Source organism: Anomaloglossus baeobatrachus, chromosome 2, assembly GCF_048569485.1.
Source record: "Anomaloglossus baeobatrachus isolate aAnoBae1 chromosome 2, aAnoBae1.hap1, whole genome shotgun sequence".
Classification (NCBI taxonomy): domain Eukaryota; kingdom Metazoa; phylum Chordata; class Amphibia; order Anura; family Aromobatidae; genus Anomaloglossus; species Anomaloglossus baeobatrachus.
In genome coordinates, this window is record NC_134354.1 from 730,941,671 (window position 1) to 730,957,557 (window position 15,887).

Sequence of the window (15,887 nt, forward strand, 5' to 3'; positions counted from 1 at the left end):
GCGTGCTGTTTGAGAGAGTTTTGGTTTTCCCTTTTCTGACTTTTATCTGTGGGGTTTATTACACTCCTGTCCCATCCCTCCTTGGGGGAGGAAGAGGGAAATCAGATCAGGATTGGTCAGGAGCAAAGCCAGGAAGGAGACTCAGGCCTCTCCACCATCAAGAGTATCCCCAAGATTAGGGATAACATAGATCCCCCCCTAGCTAGAGGAACAGATCAGGAGCCACAGGTCTGCACTATCCCATAGTTATTGTGACAGCTGTTTTCCAATTAAAAGGCAGCTGATGGACAGGTTTGGTCACATCCTTTGATCACATTTTGTGGGGAGGCCTGGTTGAATCATTCCACCCATGTCAGCTATAGTTTGTACTTTGTTGGTCTATGTGGTGTGGTGTCCAAGCCTGTCTGGTGAAAGTTGTGCTTATTTGCTTGGTGCAGCTGTGGAGTTTTACCCCTTGTTTTTGTGTAGCTTCCTTCCTGCTCTTGTTTTCCTCCTAAATCTCTTATTGTATTCTCCTTTGTGTGTGTGCTGTTTCACTGTGTGCTGTTTCACAGAGGTTTGGTTTTTTCTTGTCTGTCTTTTTCTGTGGGTTTCATCACACTCCTGTCCCGTACCATCCTGGGGAGAGGAGGAGGGGGAATCAGATCAGGAGCAGGGACAGGAAGGAGACTCAGGCATCTCCACCATCAGGAGTATCCCTGAGATTAGGGATAGAATCAGGTTCCCCTAGCTAGAGGACAGATTAGGATCCCTGGTTCCCCAGTATCCCGTAGTCACTGTGATAGCTGTTTTCCAACTGGAGGAGGCTGATGGACAGGTTTGCCTCCACCAGGAGCCATATTGTGCAGTCAGAGATTAGGTAACACCAAGAAATACAGGAGGAGAACCTGTAATCATGTCCCCAACACATTTGCAAATTAAAGTGTGCAGCGAATAAAGCCCCAAATAATAATTATCACTTTCTTTTTTTACATATAAGCTGACATTTAACATTTGTGCTGTTTTTTTTTTGCAGTTTTACGAGGAGGCACATGGCAGAATGTGATATGGAGAGAGGTACAAACCATCATTCTATTCTGTTTGAGACAGGGTCTAATTCTTTAGAAGGGCTGTCACTTTTGCAAAGAGGATGAATTTGTTGAGTGTTTGTGTGTCATGTATCTGCATATCTCACTGTTCAGGGCGAGGGATTGGGACTTATCTCCTTGGCACAAGACACATCAATAGTAAATCTATTTACGGTTCCTACAGAAGAACTGTCATTTATATAGAAACGCACAAAAAAGATGTTCAATGAGATAAACCTTTATTTGTTCATTTTTACTAACTATTAACACATTTTTTAATTTTTAGCCATACATATATATATATATATATATATATATAGGTTCTCGAGCTAGAAATTCTTATACAGTCATATGAAAAAGTTTGGGCACCCCTATTAATGTTAACCTTTTTTCTTTATAACAATTTGGGTTTTTGCAACAGCTATTTCAGTTCCATATATCTAATAACTGATGGACTGAGTAATATTTCTAAATTAAAATGAGGTTTATTGTACTAACAGAAAATGTGCAATCCGCATTTAAACAAAATTTGACAGGTGCATAAGTATGCGCACCCTTATCAATTTCTTGTTTTGAACACTCCTAACTACTTTTTACTGACTTACTAAAGCACTAAATTGGTTTTGTAACCTCATTGAGCTTTGAACTTCATAGGCAGGTGTATCCAATCATGGAAAAGGTATTTAAGGTGGCCACTTGCAAGTAGTTCTCCTATTTGAATCTCCTATGAACAGTGGCATCATGGGCTCCTCAAAACAACTCTCAAATGATCTGAAAACAAAGATTATTCAACATAGTTGTTCAGGGGAAGGATACATAAAGTTGTCTCAGAGATTTAAACTGTCAGTTTCCACTGTGAGGAACATAGTAAGGAAATGGAAGAACACAGGTACAGTTCTTGTTACGCCTAGAAGTGGCAGGCCAAGAAAAATATCAGAAAGGCAGAGAAGAAAAATGGTGAGAACAGTCAAGGACAATCCACAGACCACCTCCAAAGACCTGCAGCATCATCTTGCTGCAAATGGTGTCACTGTGCATCGGTCAACAATACAGCACACGTTGCACAAGGAGAAGCTGTATGGGATAGTGATGCGAAAGAAGTTGTTTCTGCAAGCACGCCACAAACAGAGTCGCCTGAGGTATGCAAAAGCACATTTGGACAAGCCAGTTACATTTTGGACGAAGGTCCTGTGGACTGATGAAACAAAGATTGAGTTGTTTAGTCATACAAAAAGGCGTTATGCATGGAGGCAAAAAAACACGGCATTCCAAGAAAAGCACTTGCTACCCACAGTAAAGTTTGGTGGAGGTTCCATCATGCTTTGGGGCTGTGTGGCCAATGCCGGCACCAGGAATCTTGTTAAAGTTGAGGGTCGCATGGATTCAACTCAGTATCAACAGATTCTTGACAATAATGTGCAAGATTCAGTGACGAAGTTGAAGTTACGCAGGGGATGGATATTTCAGCAAGACAATGATCCAAAACAGCGCTCCAAATCTACTCAGGCATTCATGCAGAGGAACAATTACAATGTTCTGGAATGGCCATCCCAGTCCCCAGACCTGAATATCATTGAAAATCTGTGGGATGATTTGAAGCGTGCTGTCCATGCTCGGCGACCATCAAACTTAACTGAACTGGAATTGTTTTGTAAACAGGAATGGTCAAATATACCTTCATCCAGGAACTCATTAAAAGCTACAGAAAGCGACTAGAGGCTGTGATTTTTGCAAAAGGAGGATCTACAAAATATTAATGTCACTTTTATGTTGAGGTACCCATACTTATGCACCTGTCAAATTTAGTTTAAATGCAGATTGCACTTTTTCTGTTAGTACAATAAACCTCATTTCAATCCAGAAATATTACTCAGTCCATCAGTTATTAGATATATGAAACTGAAATAGCTGTTGCAAAAACCCAAATTGTTATAAAGAAAAAAGGTTAACATTAATAGGGGTGCCCAAACTTTTTCATATGACTGTATGCACTCACACACTCCTTACGTGATCTACACATAGATTATTACATAAAGAGCAATGAATGTGGCCCATTGAGTTAGCTTTACGGGCAAGTGCATGTAGGACAATACAAACATCTCCAGTTTCGGAAATTCTTGCCCTCGGACTGGAACGGTACATTAGCCTCATTAAGGCTGCGTCTGAGGACAATTAGGGCAGGTGACATCTCTCATGCATGAGCCAGAATGGAGGGCTGCTTTCTAAATATGGGATTTGCCCCGGCAGACTCTGTCCGTGCATTATATGGACACGTATTCATGTCTGTCTACGACTAGCTTTATATCAAAAAGACTGACCCGTACATCCAACAGTTGCTAGCTGAAAATACAGTATAACTACAAAATACATACAGCTGCACTCTAGAATGCTAACAATGAAAAAGGTAACTCTGATATTGCATTACTGCTCTATGAATATTTGAAAAAAGAGATACTTAGCTTATATATTGGCCAATGCATGTGAGCCCAGTAACCCCGACAATGTTATCTCTTATATAATGGCACCATAATTTAAATGCCTCTCTCTGGGTTAAAAAACCCTAACAAGGTAATCTTTATAGATAGATCCTTTCTGCCCAGACATGTTGGTTTTTAACCCAGAGAGAGGCATTTAAATTAGAGTCCTGGTATATTGAGATCACCTTGCTGCTGGTCACCGGGCTCACATGCATTGGCCAATACATTAAATAAGTATCTCTTTTTTCAAATCTTCCTATAGTAATAATGCAATACCAGAGTTACCTTATTCATTGTTAGCATTCTAGAGTGCGAATTTGGATGCTACTCACACAATAATACAAGTGAAGAGTGCAGTGGTAATCCGAAACAATGAGGAACTAAAAACACCGACCAACTGGTACTTACCCAAACCCCCTGAGTGGTGAACACCTTCCTGCCAGAAACTAGTTGGTTTGTGTTAGTTGCTGTGAAATTATTCAACAATTTTTAGTATGACCCTGTGATTTAGTTATTACTTATGGTCAAAAGCCTGTTTTTTAAGCCCAGAAATGTGGTGCATACTATGAATAGAAGTGAACAAATGAATAAGTAACAAATCAATTTCCCTAAAGTTTTGGATTTTAGCGAGCATGAGATATTGGAGATCTCATCTTCACAAATCCATTTTCTTCTGAAGGTCAGTAAGTCACTAAAATAATAAAAAGGATGGTCGACTGCTAGGACAATCCCCACTCATTATAAATGTTTCCCCCAGGTAGAATAATAAAGCGTATTCTCACCTCCTGTATAGGTGCCCTTCCATCGGGTGTCTAGGCTCGAATTGTCGGTGGTAATGTGGAGTTGTGATGTCACGCAAGCCCAACGTCAAATCAACGTCGACTTCCTTTTCCCGTCCTTTGAGCCAAATAGACAATCAACAAGAAGTGAGCGCAGCTGCAGAGCTCACTAGCTGTTGATTAACTAGTTTGGTCCCAAGGTGGGGAAGAAGCCGGCACTGATTAGACACAGGGCTCACATGACATCACATGAGCCTCGGCACCGTGAGCCTGGACATCGCTGTAGGGCACCGACACAGGAGGTGAGAATAGGCTTTATTATTTTACCTGGGGGAAATATGGAATGAAAAGGGGTTGTCTTAGTAGTGGACAACCCCTTTATATATATTATTCCCACCTGTCCTAGACCCTCAATCGTCCTTATGCTGCCTCCACTGTTGCAACTCCAAACCTTCACACCAGTGTTTGGTTCTTCTGGCGTTGACGACACTGGTTGGTTTCGCGTACTAACATGAAGGGCGATGAACATCATTGGTGTCAATTACATACTTCGTAGCCCCACACCCACAATCACATTACCGTGGTATCGGTCTGGTACAGGTGGGTATAATGTACTTTAAATTATTTAACCCCTTTCATTCCCTTCATTTATTATGCTTTGGTGTCTTTATTAAACATCTTTTCACTGCAAACGAGGCACTTTTTGTTTCAGTGCAATTTTGGCTGGTTCCAATCGAATCTGTCAACCAAATCAAGTGAATCTGCCTAAGACCTGTGACACACATCCGTGCCTCCGGTACGTGCGTGCCTTTTTTTTCACGTACCGGAGACACAGGCCCACGTGGTCCTATGTATTGTTATTGTTTTGGACACACGTAAGTATTCAGGAACAGAACGTTTATCCGTTCCGAACTTACGTGTGTCCGTTTTTTCAAACCGCTGACATGTCTGTGTTGCTCCGGCCGCACGGGTGTCACACGGCCCACACCCGTACCACACGGATGTAGTGTGGATGCGGGCCCGTGTGACACGCGCCGGAGAAAGACACGTGTCAGTGTAAAAATAATGAAAACACATACTCACCTCCACCTCCATACCTGCAGTATCTGCCGCAGCTGTCCTCTGCATCCGTCCCCCAGTGAATTTGAACAACGCTTCTCCTTCACTGTGTGCCGGACGCAGCGTCAGCGGGGCGTGGCTTTGGCCGGACGCTGTCATTCAGCACCACAGACAGCGCCGGATGATGCAGGTAAGGCGGGGCTTTCCGTTTTCCATGTGTTATATCGTATAACACACGGAGAACACGTACATGCCACAAAAACTGCACACGGGGACAAAACCACCCCTTTAACACGTACGTGACATAAACGTAACGTTTTGTCACGTAAGTGTGGCAGAGGCCCAAAACAAATGTTGAGAGATTTGTTCACCTCTATTTTTGAAGCAATTCCCCATCCTGGAGAACAAATCCAAAATTCTGTATAGAAAATTTTCTTTATCAGAAAATCCCACACCAATCACAATAAACCTTTATAAAGACTTCCAAATCTTCTACGAAGATGTAGAAGGATTTTTTTTTCTTTAAAGCTTTTTCACAATTTTTATAGCTTTGTAAACCACAAATTGTGTAGACATGGTTAGCTTCTAGAGCTGAGCGAGTACATAACTATTTGTACCCGCTATACTCATAACGATTACTGTCTAATACTCGCGTATTCATTCCACATAGTGTGTGCAATGAAAGTCAATGGGAAAACTCACTATATAACGAGTAACCCGAATTCCGCACTATTTGCTACTCGCACCTATAGTACGGCATTCGGGTTAAGGGTGCTTTACACGCTGCGACCTCACTAACGATATATCGTCAGGGTCACGTCGTTAGTGACGCACATCCGGCGCTGTTAGTGACATTGCAGCGTGTGACACCAAGGAGCGATGATCAACGATCGCAAAAACATGAAAAATCGTTGCTCGTTGACACGTTGCTCATTTCCTTAATATCGGTGCTGCTGTAGGTACGATGTTGTTCGTCGTTCCTGAGGCAGCACACATCGCTATGTGTGACACCGCAGGAATGATGAACATCTCCTACCTGCGTCCACCGGCAATGCGGAAGGAAGGAGGTGGGCGGCATGTTGACCACCACCAGACCAGAGCCCTGAGAACATCCTGCTACCTGCTGGCATCCCGATGACTATTCTGATTAGTAGACCTGGCACAATGTCATCGTTGCAGAGCCATGAACAGCTACTACTGTTCAGAAGAGATTCCGCAGATGCTGGGAAGTAGGATGAGGTTCAGTTCACTGGACTCTGGTCTAGCAGCCACTGACTACACACTTGGTTGATGAATCAGAGTCCTGCAAATCTTTTCCTCGCCTCTACAAATGATGACTACCCCCATAGAGTTTAATGATAAAATTCTGTCTGTCTTTATCAACCACTAAGTGGAGCTCATGAGCTTACTATGTACTGTTTTGTTATTAAAAGGAATCTGTCAGCAGGTTTTTGCTATGTAATCTGAAGCCAGCATGCTGTAAAGGTTAACACCGAAGGTTCAGGGAAGCCTGTCTTGTCACAGTCCAATCTGTTGTTTATTTGCTATGTTTGTTTAAATAGCAGGACCCTTATCATTGCTTGGAATATAAAGTCACACGCACAGCAGTCTGGCATGCCCCCTAGTGAGCTTGCCACCTCACTGTCTCTGTACAATGTCTATAGAGAGCCTGGTGTGGTCGGGTACAGATTTCCCAGCTCTGCTACAGAGCTAAATCTAAAAATTCAGATTGTATCAGAACGACTGCACCCAGTAATCTAAATGATATATAGTTGGATTCAGGGTCTCGGCCCCTACATCATGCTGCTCTTAGTTAAGGTAGTAAACACCTGCTGACAAATTCCCTTTAAGTTAATTGTATATAATGTAATGCAGCCAGCTTGTAAGTTCTGTCTATTGGTTGCTGAAGAGACAGACCAAAAAAAGCAGAGCTTCTATTGCTATGCAGTTTTGATAAAATTGTTTTCTGTGTTTTTTCAAAAATGGGCCAAGAGTAAGGAATGCTCTAAAATAAATAAATAAGCATTATTTAAAGGGGTCGACCACTAGATTATTAGTTCATTTCATGTAAACAATTTGCCTTAGATAAATTATTTTGTAAACTTTTGTGCTGTGTACGTGGGCAAGGCTATTCAGCAGAGCTCACTCAGTCTGTCTGTGCAGACACAGCTCTCCCATCTCCCTGCACATTTCTCCCTGCAGAATGCTTCCCTACATCTGTATGTTTAATGCAGAATGTATATAAATGTACACACCCTGTGGAAAATATATTTCATGCTGTATATGTCACGCTAGGTACGGGGAAGTACCAAGTGAGTGGCGAAAGGTAAGACGGTAAGGGAAAGGGGGAGATGGTGACCTCTGACCAAACCTACTGCTAGTCCCTGGGGTCTCTCACCACCCTAGAGACGTTCTGCACCTATGCGCTGAGCCAAATACCAGAACCTAGGTATCCCTAGTGCTGTGCCCTAAATAGGTAACAGGTGGGATGAGCTCTTCATCAACCCCACTAAATACTAAAGAAGACACAAGGAGGACACAGAAGGAAAATGCATGAATTACTTATCCACAGGTGACTCAGGTAGAAGTTCAGCAAAGCTTCAGCAATGATGCCACAGGTGAGTACAAGCCTCCTGCTTGCATCCAGAGCTTGAATAAGCTGAATAATATCACCAGCACAAGTGCAGGGAAGATGGGAGTATTTGAGCACAAGGGGAATTCTGATAATCTCCAGCTGAACGAAAGTTTGCTCCCCTGGGTCCTAAAGTGGAATAGATAAAAATCCAGCAGGAAAGCTACCTAGTACAATGAATACTGACAGCAGGAGCAACAGAAAGTCAGGAAGCTTTTTGTGCAGCCAAACACTGTGACCTTCTATTGTCAGAAACCACATGACTGCCACCCATGACACACCCGTGACAGCTCCATTCAGCAGAGCTCACTCGGTCTGTCTGTGCAGACACAGCTCTCCCATCTCCCTGCACATTTCCCCCTACAGAATACTTTCTTATACCTGTATGTTTACAGCAGAGTGTATATAAATGTATACACCCCGTGTAATATATATATATATATATATATATATATATATATATATACAGTTAGGTCCAGAAATATTTGGACAGTGACACAAGTTTTGTTATTTTAGCTGTTTACAAAAACATGTTCAGAAATACAATTATCTATATAATATGGGCTGAAAGTGCACACTCCCAGCTGCAATATGAGAGTTTTCACATCCAAAGCGGAGAAAGGGTTTAGGAATCATAGCTCTGTAATGCATAGCCTCCTCTTTTTCAAGGGACCAAAAGTAATTGGACAAGGGACTCTAATGGCTGCAATTAACTCTGTAGGCGTCTCCCTCATTAACCTGTAATCAATGAAGTAGTTAAAAGGTCTGGGGTTGATTACAGGTGTGTGGTTTTGCATTTGGAAGCTGTTGCTGTGACCAGACAACATGCGGTCTAAGGAACTCTCAATTGAGGTGAAGCAGAACATCCTGAGGCTGAAAAAAAAGAAAAAATCCATCAGAGAGATAGCAGACATGCTTGGAGTAGCAAAATCAACAGTCGGGTACATTCTGAGAAAAAAGGAATTGACTGGTGAGCTTGGGAACTCAAAAAGGCCTGGGCATCCACGGATGACAACAGTGGTGGATGATCGCCGCATACTTTCTTTGGTGAAGAAGAACCCGTTCACAACATCAACTGAAGTCCAGAACACTCTCAGTGAAGTAGGTGTATCTGTCTCTAAGTCAACAGTAAAGAGAAGACTCCATGAAAGTAAATACAAAGGGTTCACATCTAGATGCAAACCATTCATCATTTCCAAAAAAAGACAGGCCAGAGTTAAATTTGCTGAAAAACACCTCATGAAGCCAGCTCAGTTCTGGAAAAGTATTCTATGGACAGATGAGACCAAGATCAACCTGTACCAGAATGATGGGAAGAAAAAAGTTTGGAGAAGAAAGGGAACGGCACATGATCCAAGGCACACCACATCCTCTGTAAAACATGGTGGAGGCAACGTGATGGCATGGGCATGCATGGCTTTCAATGGCACTGGGTCACTTGTGTTTATTGATGACATAACAGCAGACAAGAGTAGCCGGATGAATTCTGAAGTGTACCGGGATATACTTTCAGCCCAGATTCAGCCAAATGCCGCAAAGTTGATCGGACGGCGCTTCATAGTACAGATGGACAATGACCCCAAGCATACAGCCAAAGCTACCCAGGAGTTCATGAGTGCAAAAAAGTGGAACATTCTGCAATGGCCAAGTCAATCACCAGATCTTAACCCAATTGAGCATGCATTTCACTTGCTCAAATGCAGACTTAAGACGGAAAGACCCACAAACAAGCAAGACCTGAAGGCTGCGGCTGTAAAGGCCTGCCAAAGCATTAAGAAGGAGGAAACCCAGCGTTTGGTGATGTCCATGGGTTCCAGACTTAAGGCAGTGATTGCCTCCAAAGGATTCGCAACAAAATATTGAAAATAAAAATATTTTGTTTGGGTTTGGTTTATTTGTCCAATTACTTTTGACCTCCTAAAATGTGGAGTGTTTGTAAAAAAAATGTGTACAATTCCTACAATTTCTATCAGATATTTTTGTTCAAACCTTCAAATTAAACGTTACAATCTGCACTTGAATTCTGTTGTAGAGATTTTATTTTAAATCCAATGTGGTGGCATGCAGAGCCCAACTCGCGAAAATTGTGTCACTGTCCAAATATTTCTGGACCTAACTGTATATATATATAGCTCATGCTGTATACCCCTATACTGTATTTATTCATAAAAATCCCTCTTTCCATCCATCTCATCACAGTGGAACATGATACATGATTAGACAGTGAGGGGGAGATCCACTGCTTTGTGTTACCTTTATACTCTATATCAGTGACTTGCCTGCAGCAGGGTCGTAGCCAGGGTTTTGTACTGAGCCCGTGTGTGATGGTGGGGGTGGGGGGTGGGAGTGGTTTAGGTGGAGTTACTGGGGTTGTGCTCACTGGTGACTTGCAGTCCACCATAATGGCTAAGTGGTAATATAATTAGAAGGGAGCAGAGGACCCTGAAAAGGAAGTGATGGCTGTGAGCAGGAAGTGACGCAGAAAGGTATAAAACAGCATGAAAATTGGTATAAAATGTATATAGGGTTCATTAGGGCCATTACCCATAAGCATTTATGTCAAAAACCTGTTTAACTGCTAAGTCCCTTGCGGTTCCAGCACTACCATTTTAGTGGTCTCTTCTTTTCAGTTATGCCATCCTATTATTGTTAGACCACTGCAGCCGATCATTGCCCACAGTGGTAGCGTTATATCTAATATATAAAACTGAATGTGTGTGTGTGTGTGTGTATGTGTGTGTGTGTGTATGTTCGGGATTGGCATCTGCACCGTCACAGCTACAGCCACAAAATTTTGCACACTCACACTTCTGGACCCCGAGAGCGTCATAGGCTATGTTTTGAGGGGAAATTTTGACCCCGCTCTTTACAGTTATTCACCAAAAAAACCTGCCTCCATTAAAGTGAATGGAGCTGGGAGCCACAGTGCAGCCAGAACTTCAGAAGAATGCGCAGCCACGCCCTTATATGGAATGTTGGCGTGTCACAATGCAGCCAGGGAAAGAGACAGACACAGACAGGAAAAGAAACAGACATAGACAGGGTAAGAGACAGACACAAAGAGACAGACAAAGAAACAGACTGACAGGGAAAGAGACAGACAGGGAAAGAGAGGGAAAGAGAGAGACAGGTTAAGAGACAGACACAGACAGGTAAAGAGACAGACACAGACAAAGAGACAGATATAGGGAAAAAGAAACGGAAAGAGACAGACAGGGTAAGAGACAGACAAAGACAGGTAAAGAGGCAGACAAAGAGACAGACTACAGGGAAAGAGCAGAGGGAAAGAGACAGACAGGGAAAGAGAGGGAAAGAGACAGGGAAAGAGACAGACAGGGAAAGAGAGGGAAAGAGACAGACAGGGAATGAGACAGACAGGGAAAGTGACAGAGATAGATAGACAGACAGGGAAAGAGATTGAGACAGACGGAGAAAGAGACAGAGACAGTCAGAGACAGACAGGGAAAGAGACAGACAGACAAAGAGAGAGACAGAGAGATATATCCAGAGGGGGAGACAGACATTATAATTACATTTCTATCTATTTTTTGTGGTTTTTGTGTGCAGAATACATTATTGCTATTCTATTTTGTTAACAGCAGTTATTAACCCGGGCGAAGCCAGGTAGTACATGTAGTGTATGTGTGTATCTATATATATATATATATATATATATATATATATATATATAGTAACAACAGTGATTGGCTGCAGCGGTCACATGAAGGATAAGCTAGTTGTCATCCCTGTAATATTATTAGTAGTAGATTAAGGCAAATTCAAGGGTGAAAGTAATGTTTCATTTTTTAATTTAATGCTTTCTCTACTCATGGCAAAACCCTAAATATAAAACGTTTTTTTCATGCTTTGTATAGAATATTGGAATATGTGATTGTTTTTGGTTATTGCTGATTGTACATGGCCCTTTTGCTGTTTATTAACTATTCATGTTTTGTCTTGTGTCCTTTTACTTGTTAGCCTATGTTTTATTATACTTTGCTTTTGCTCCTTGGAAGGACTAATGGTGTGAGTGATGATTAAGGACGCACAATGTGTACTCTCTTTCTCTCCTATCTGCTGCTTGGCTGCCCCTGGACTGACAGGTGGCAGTGGGAGACATTGTGAAGGTGACCAATGGGCAGCATCTTCCAGCCGATATGATCATTTTATCCTCAAGGTCAGATGTTATATGGTCGGGTGTCTCTTTTATTTCATCTCCACTGAGTTGAAGTGATATGTCCTTGCATTATTTATTTATTGCATTTAAAATGTAATTTCTATTGTACTTACTAGGGTTATGCAGACACAAAAATATGGTTTGATGAGCTCCTAATAAAAAAAAAATAGAATTTATTAATTTAATTGCCTAAAAATATATTTTATTGTAAAGATAACAGAATGGGTCCTGACTCCTGCAGCTGCATGTTTGGCTTGTGCTTAAAGGGAACCTGTCATGTCGTTTTTATATTAAATCGCCTCCAATGTGTTTTAAATTATGCCATTTGCATCACTTTCACGTTTTAAAAAATAAAAAAAAAATAAAATCCATGCATTTATCTTAAATGAAACCATGAGTTCTACCATATAGTGTACTGCAAAACGGCAAAAAAAATCCAAATATGGAAAAATTTGCAAAAAAAGTGCAATCGCACGATTGTTTTTGAGATATTTTATTCACCTTGTTCACTCTATGGTAAAACTGATGTGTGGGTGTGATGCCTCAGGTCGGTGCGAGTTCCTAGACACCAAATATGTATAGGCTTACTTTTATCTAAACGGTTAAAAAAACCCCCAGTAGTTTGTCCAAAACAAGTGGCTTACATTTTGCGCAATTTTCCGCGGCCTGTAACATTCTAATTTTTCGTGATCTGGGGCTCAGTAACAGCTTATTTTTTGCGTCTCGAGCTGACGTTTTTCAAGGTAAAATGTTTGCGCAGATGCTACATTTTGATCGCTTATTATTGAAAAAATAATGCGGAAACCAAAAAAACAATTTTGGCGTTTGGAATTTTTTGCCGCTTTGCCATGTACCGATCGGATTAATTGATTGTATATTTTGACAAATCTGGCATTTCTGATCGCGGCGATTCCAAATGTGTGTGTATTTTTTATTTTGTTAACCCTTTAATTTTCAATGGGGCGAAAGGGGGGTGATTTGAACTTTTAGGTTTTTGGTTTTTTTTTATTTTTTCAAAACTTTTTTTTAATTTATTTTACTAGTCCCCCTAGGGGGCTATTAGGATCTGCTGAGATCAGAAGAAATGCTCATCTCTTGATCACGGTTCTACTTGTGCCTACCAGGCACACTTGTCAGCTGTATAAATCAGCTGACATGTGCACTGATCGCCGCTGGCTGCCTGCAGCAGCTGGCAGGGATTAACACTATGACTGTTGGGACGTAATATTATGGCCCGCGGATGTTAAGGGGTTAACAAAAATTCAAAGAACAAGCATGAAAAGGGGATGTGACGGTTAATGGAGTCAAAGTAAGCGTACTAGGCCATTATGGGTACACATGACAAAAAAAGGGGAGCATGGACATAGCAGCATGCCAAGTAGTCCCATAATGATAATCTACTGCTGATTAATCAGTGATTTTATCACAACTACAGTAAGCAGCTCAGTAAGTGACACATCGTTGGAATCAGGGTCTCTGCCCCTAAATTGTGCTGCTCTCAGATTAGGTGACCTGGTGACAGATTCCCTGTCTTCAGTGCATCTGGATAACCAAAACCACATCCATTTTGCTGAACCTACACACAAAAAGAAAACAATTAGAAGAAACCAAGTAAAGTTAACAGAAAAAAGACAAAAATTGGTAAGAAAAAAGGTATAAAAGCAATCATAGATCTGCTCATCTATTTCTTCCATATCAATGGAGAGACAAATAAACATACTTTTTAGTGTAGCAAGCTTACAAGACAGCAGTTGACATCTTTATTTCTTAGGCCCCTATAAGTATGACTTTGGTTAGGTATCATTTTCTATTTTTAATGTCTAATAGCAATAATAATGCAAATAAGAGCAAAGCATTCTTCAGTTCAGTGGAGACCCTGCATGTTTTGGCGTAATGTGGTGCATTCGCTATTGCTGGTGTACTTTGTGTGTTTTCATTTCTCATGATGCATCTGGTATATTTCTGACTACTTTTCCTTCTGTTTGATTATATACAAATAAAGCTTGTTTAGTAGAAGTCGCTATGACCCCTTTAAATGAATAGGATTATGCCATAAAAAAACGACCTATTGTTTAAATCATGTTTTTATGTTAAATGTATTTTTTTTTTTTTATTTGATCATATTTATTTTATTTTTAATTCATGCAATTTTCAAACTTGACACTAGGATACATTTAAAGGGAACCTGTCACTAGTTTTTTGCCCTATAAGCTGCGGCCACCACCACCGGGCTCTTATATACAGTATTCTAACATGCTGTATATAAGAGCCCAGGCCACTGTGTAGAACATAACAAACACTTTATAATACTCACCTAAACCGGTCGCTGCAGTGGATGTGACTCAAATGGGCGTCTTCGTCCTCCAGTGCCGGCGCCTCCTCTTTCGGCCATCTTTGTCCTCCATCTTCTGAAGCCGCGGTGCACACTCGCCGGCATTCAGGTCCTGAGCAAGAAAGTATTGTAGTGCGCCTGCGCAGGACCGGCAAGTGTGTATGACGTAGACACGTCATGCACCCAGGCTTCAGAAGGAGGACGAAGATGGCCGAAAGAGGAGGCACCGGAGGATGAAGACGCCCTTTTGAGCCACATCCTCCTCACCAACCCGTTTAGGTGAGTATTATAAGTGTTTTTTTATGTTCTACACAGCGGCCTGGAATCTTATATACAGTATGTTAGAATGTGATGCATAGAAACACTGAGATATTAATCTGACATGCAACCCTATGGGCAAAGATCATTGTGAAGGAAAAGGGAAGAGGTGAGCTGAGATTACACCCATTGCAAATAGTGGACTGCTGGAAAGTCTTCAATACCAAACAGGAATTGTGCGGTTAGTATAAGACCCAGAGGTCAGGATACAAATTACAAGATTTCATTTTTATATATACAGTGGGGAAAAAAGTATTTATTCAGCCACCAATTGTGGAAGTTCTCTCACTTAACAAGATGACATTTGCCTGTAATTGACATCATAGGTGACCACAGCTATGAGAGACAAAATGAGAAAACAAATCCAGAAAATCACCTTGTCTGATTTGACAACATTTTTATTGCAAATTATGGTGGAAAAATAAGTATTTGGTCAATAACAAAAGTTCATCTCAATATTTTGTTCTATATCCTTTGTTGGCAATGACAGAGGTCAAACGTTTTCTCTAAGACTTCATAAAGTTGGCACACACTGTTCATCGTATGTTGGACCATTCCTCCATGCAGATCTCCTCTAGAGCAGTGATGTTTTGGGCCTGTCAGTGGGCAATACGGACTTTGAATTCCCCCCAATGGTTTTCTATGGGGTTGAGATCTGGAGACTGGCTGGGCCACTCCAGGACTTTCATGTGCTTCTTATGAAGCCACTCCTTCATTGCCCTGGCGGTATGCTTGGGATCATTATCAGGCTGAAAGACCCAGCCACATTTCATCTTCAACGTCCTTACTGATAGAAGGAGGTTTGCACTCAAAATCTCACGATACATGGCCCCATTCATTCTTTCATATACACGGATCAGTCGTCCTGGTCTCTTTACAGAGAAACAGACCCAAAGCATGATGTTGCCACCCCCATGCTTCACAGTAGGTATGGTGTTCTTTGGATGCAACTCAGCATTCTGTCTTCTCCAAACATGACAAGTTGTGTTTCTACCAAACAGTTCTACTTTGGTTTCATCAGACCATATGACATTTTTCCAATACTC

At 41.5% G+C, this 15,887-nt stretch overlaps 1 protein-coding gene across 1 annotated transcript in view; it reads left to right on the top strand.

The window, feature by feature from the left end:
- The window catches only part of ATP8A2 (ATPase phospholipid transporting 8A2), a 1,156,459-nt gene that overhangs the window by 267,652 nt on the left and 872,920 nt on the right, over positions 1-15,887 (top strand). Inside the window, exons 6-7 of the mRNA XM_075337374.1 lie at positions 1,016-1,056; positions 12,118-12,191. Of these exons, the coding sequence (XP_075193489.1) occupies positions 1,016-1,056; positions 12,118-12,191 (115 nt within the window). The remainder of the gene's footprint in view (positions 1-1,015; positions 1,057-12,117; positions 12,192-15,887) is intronic.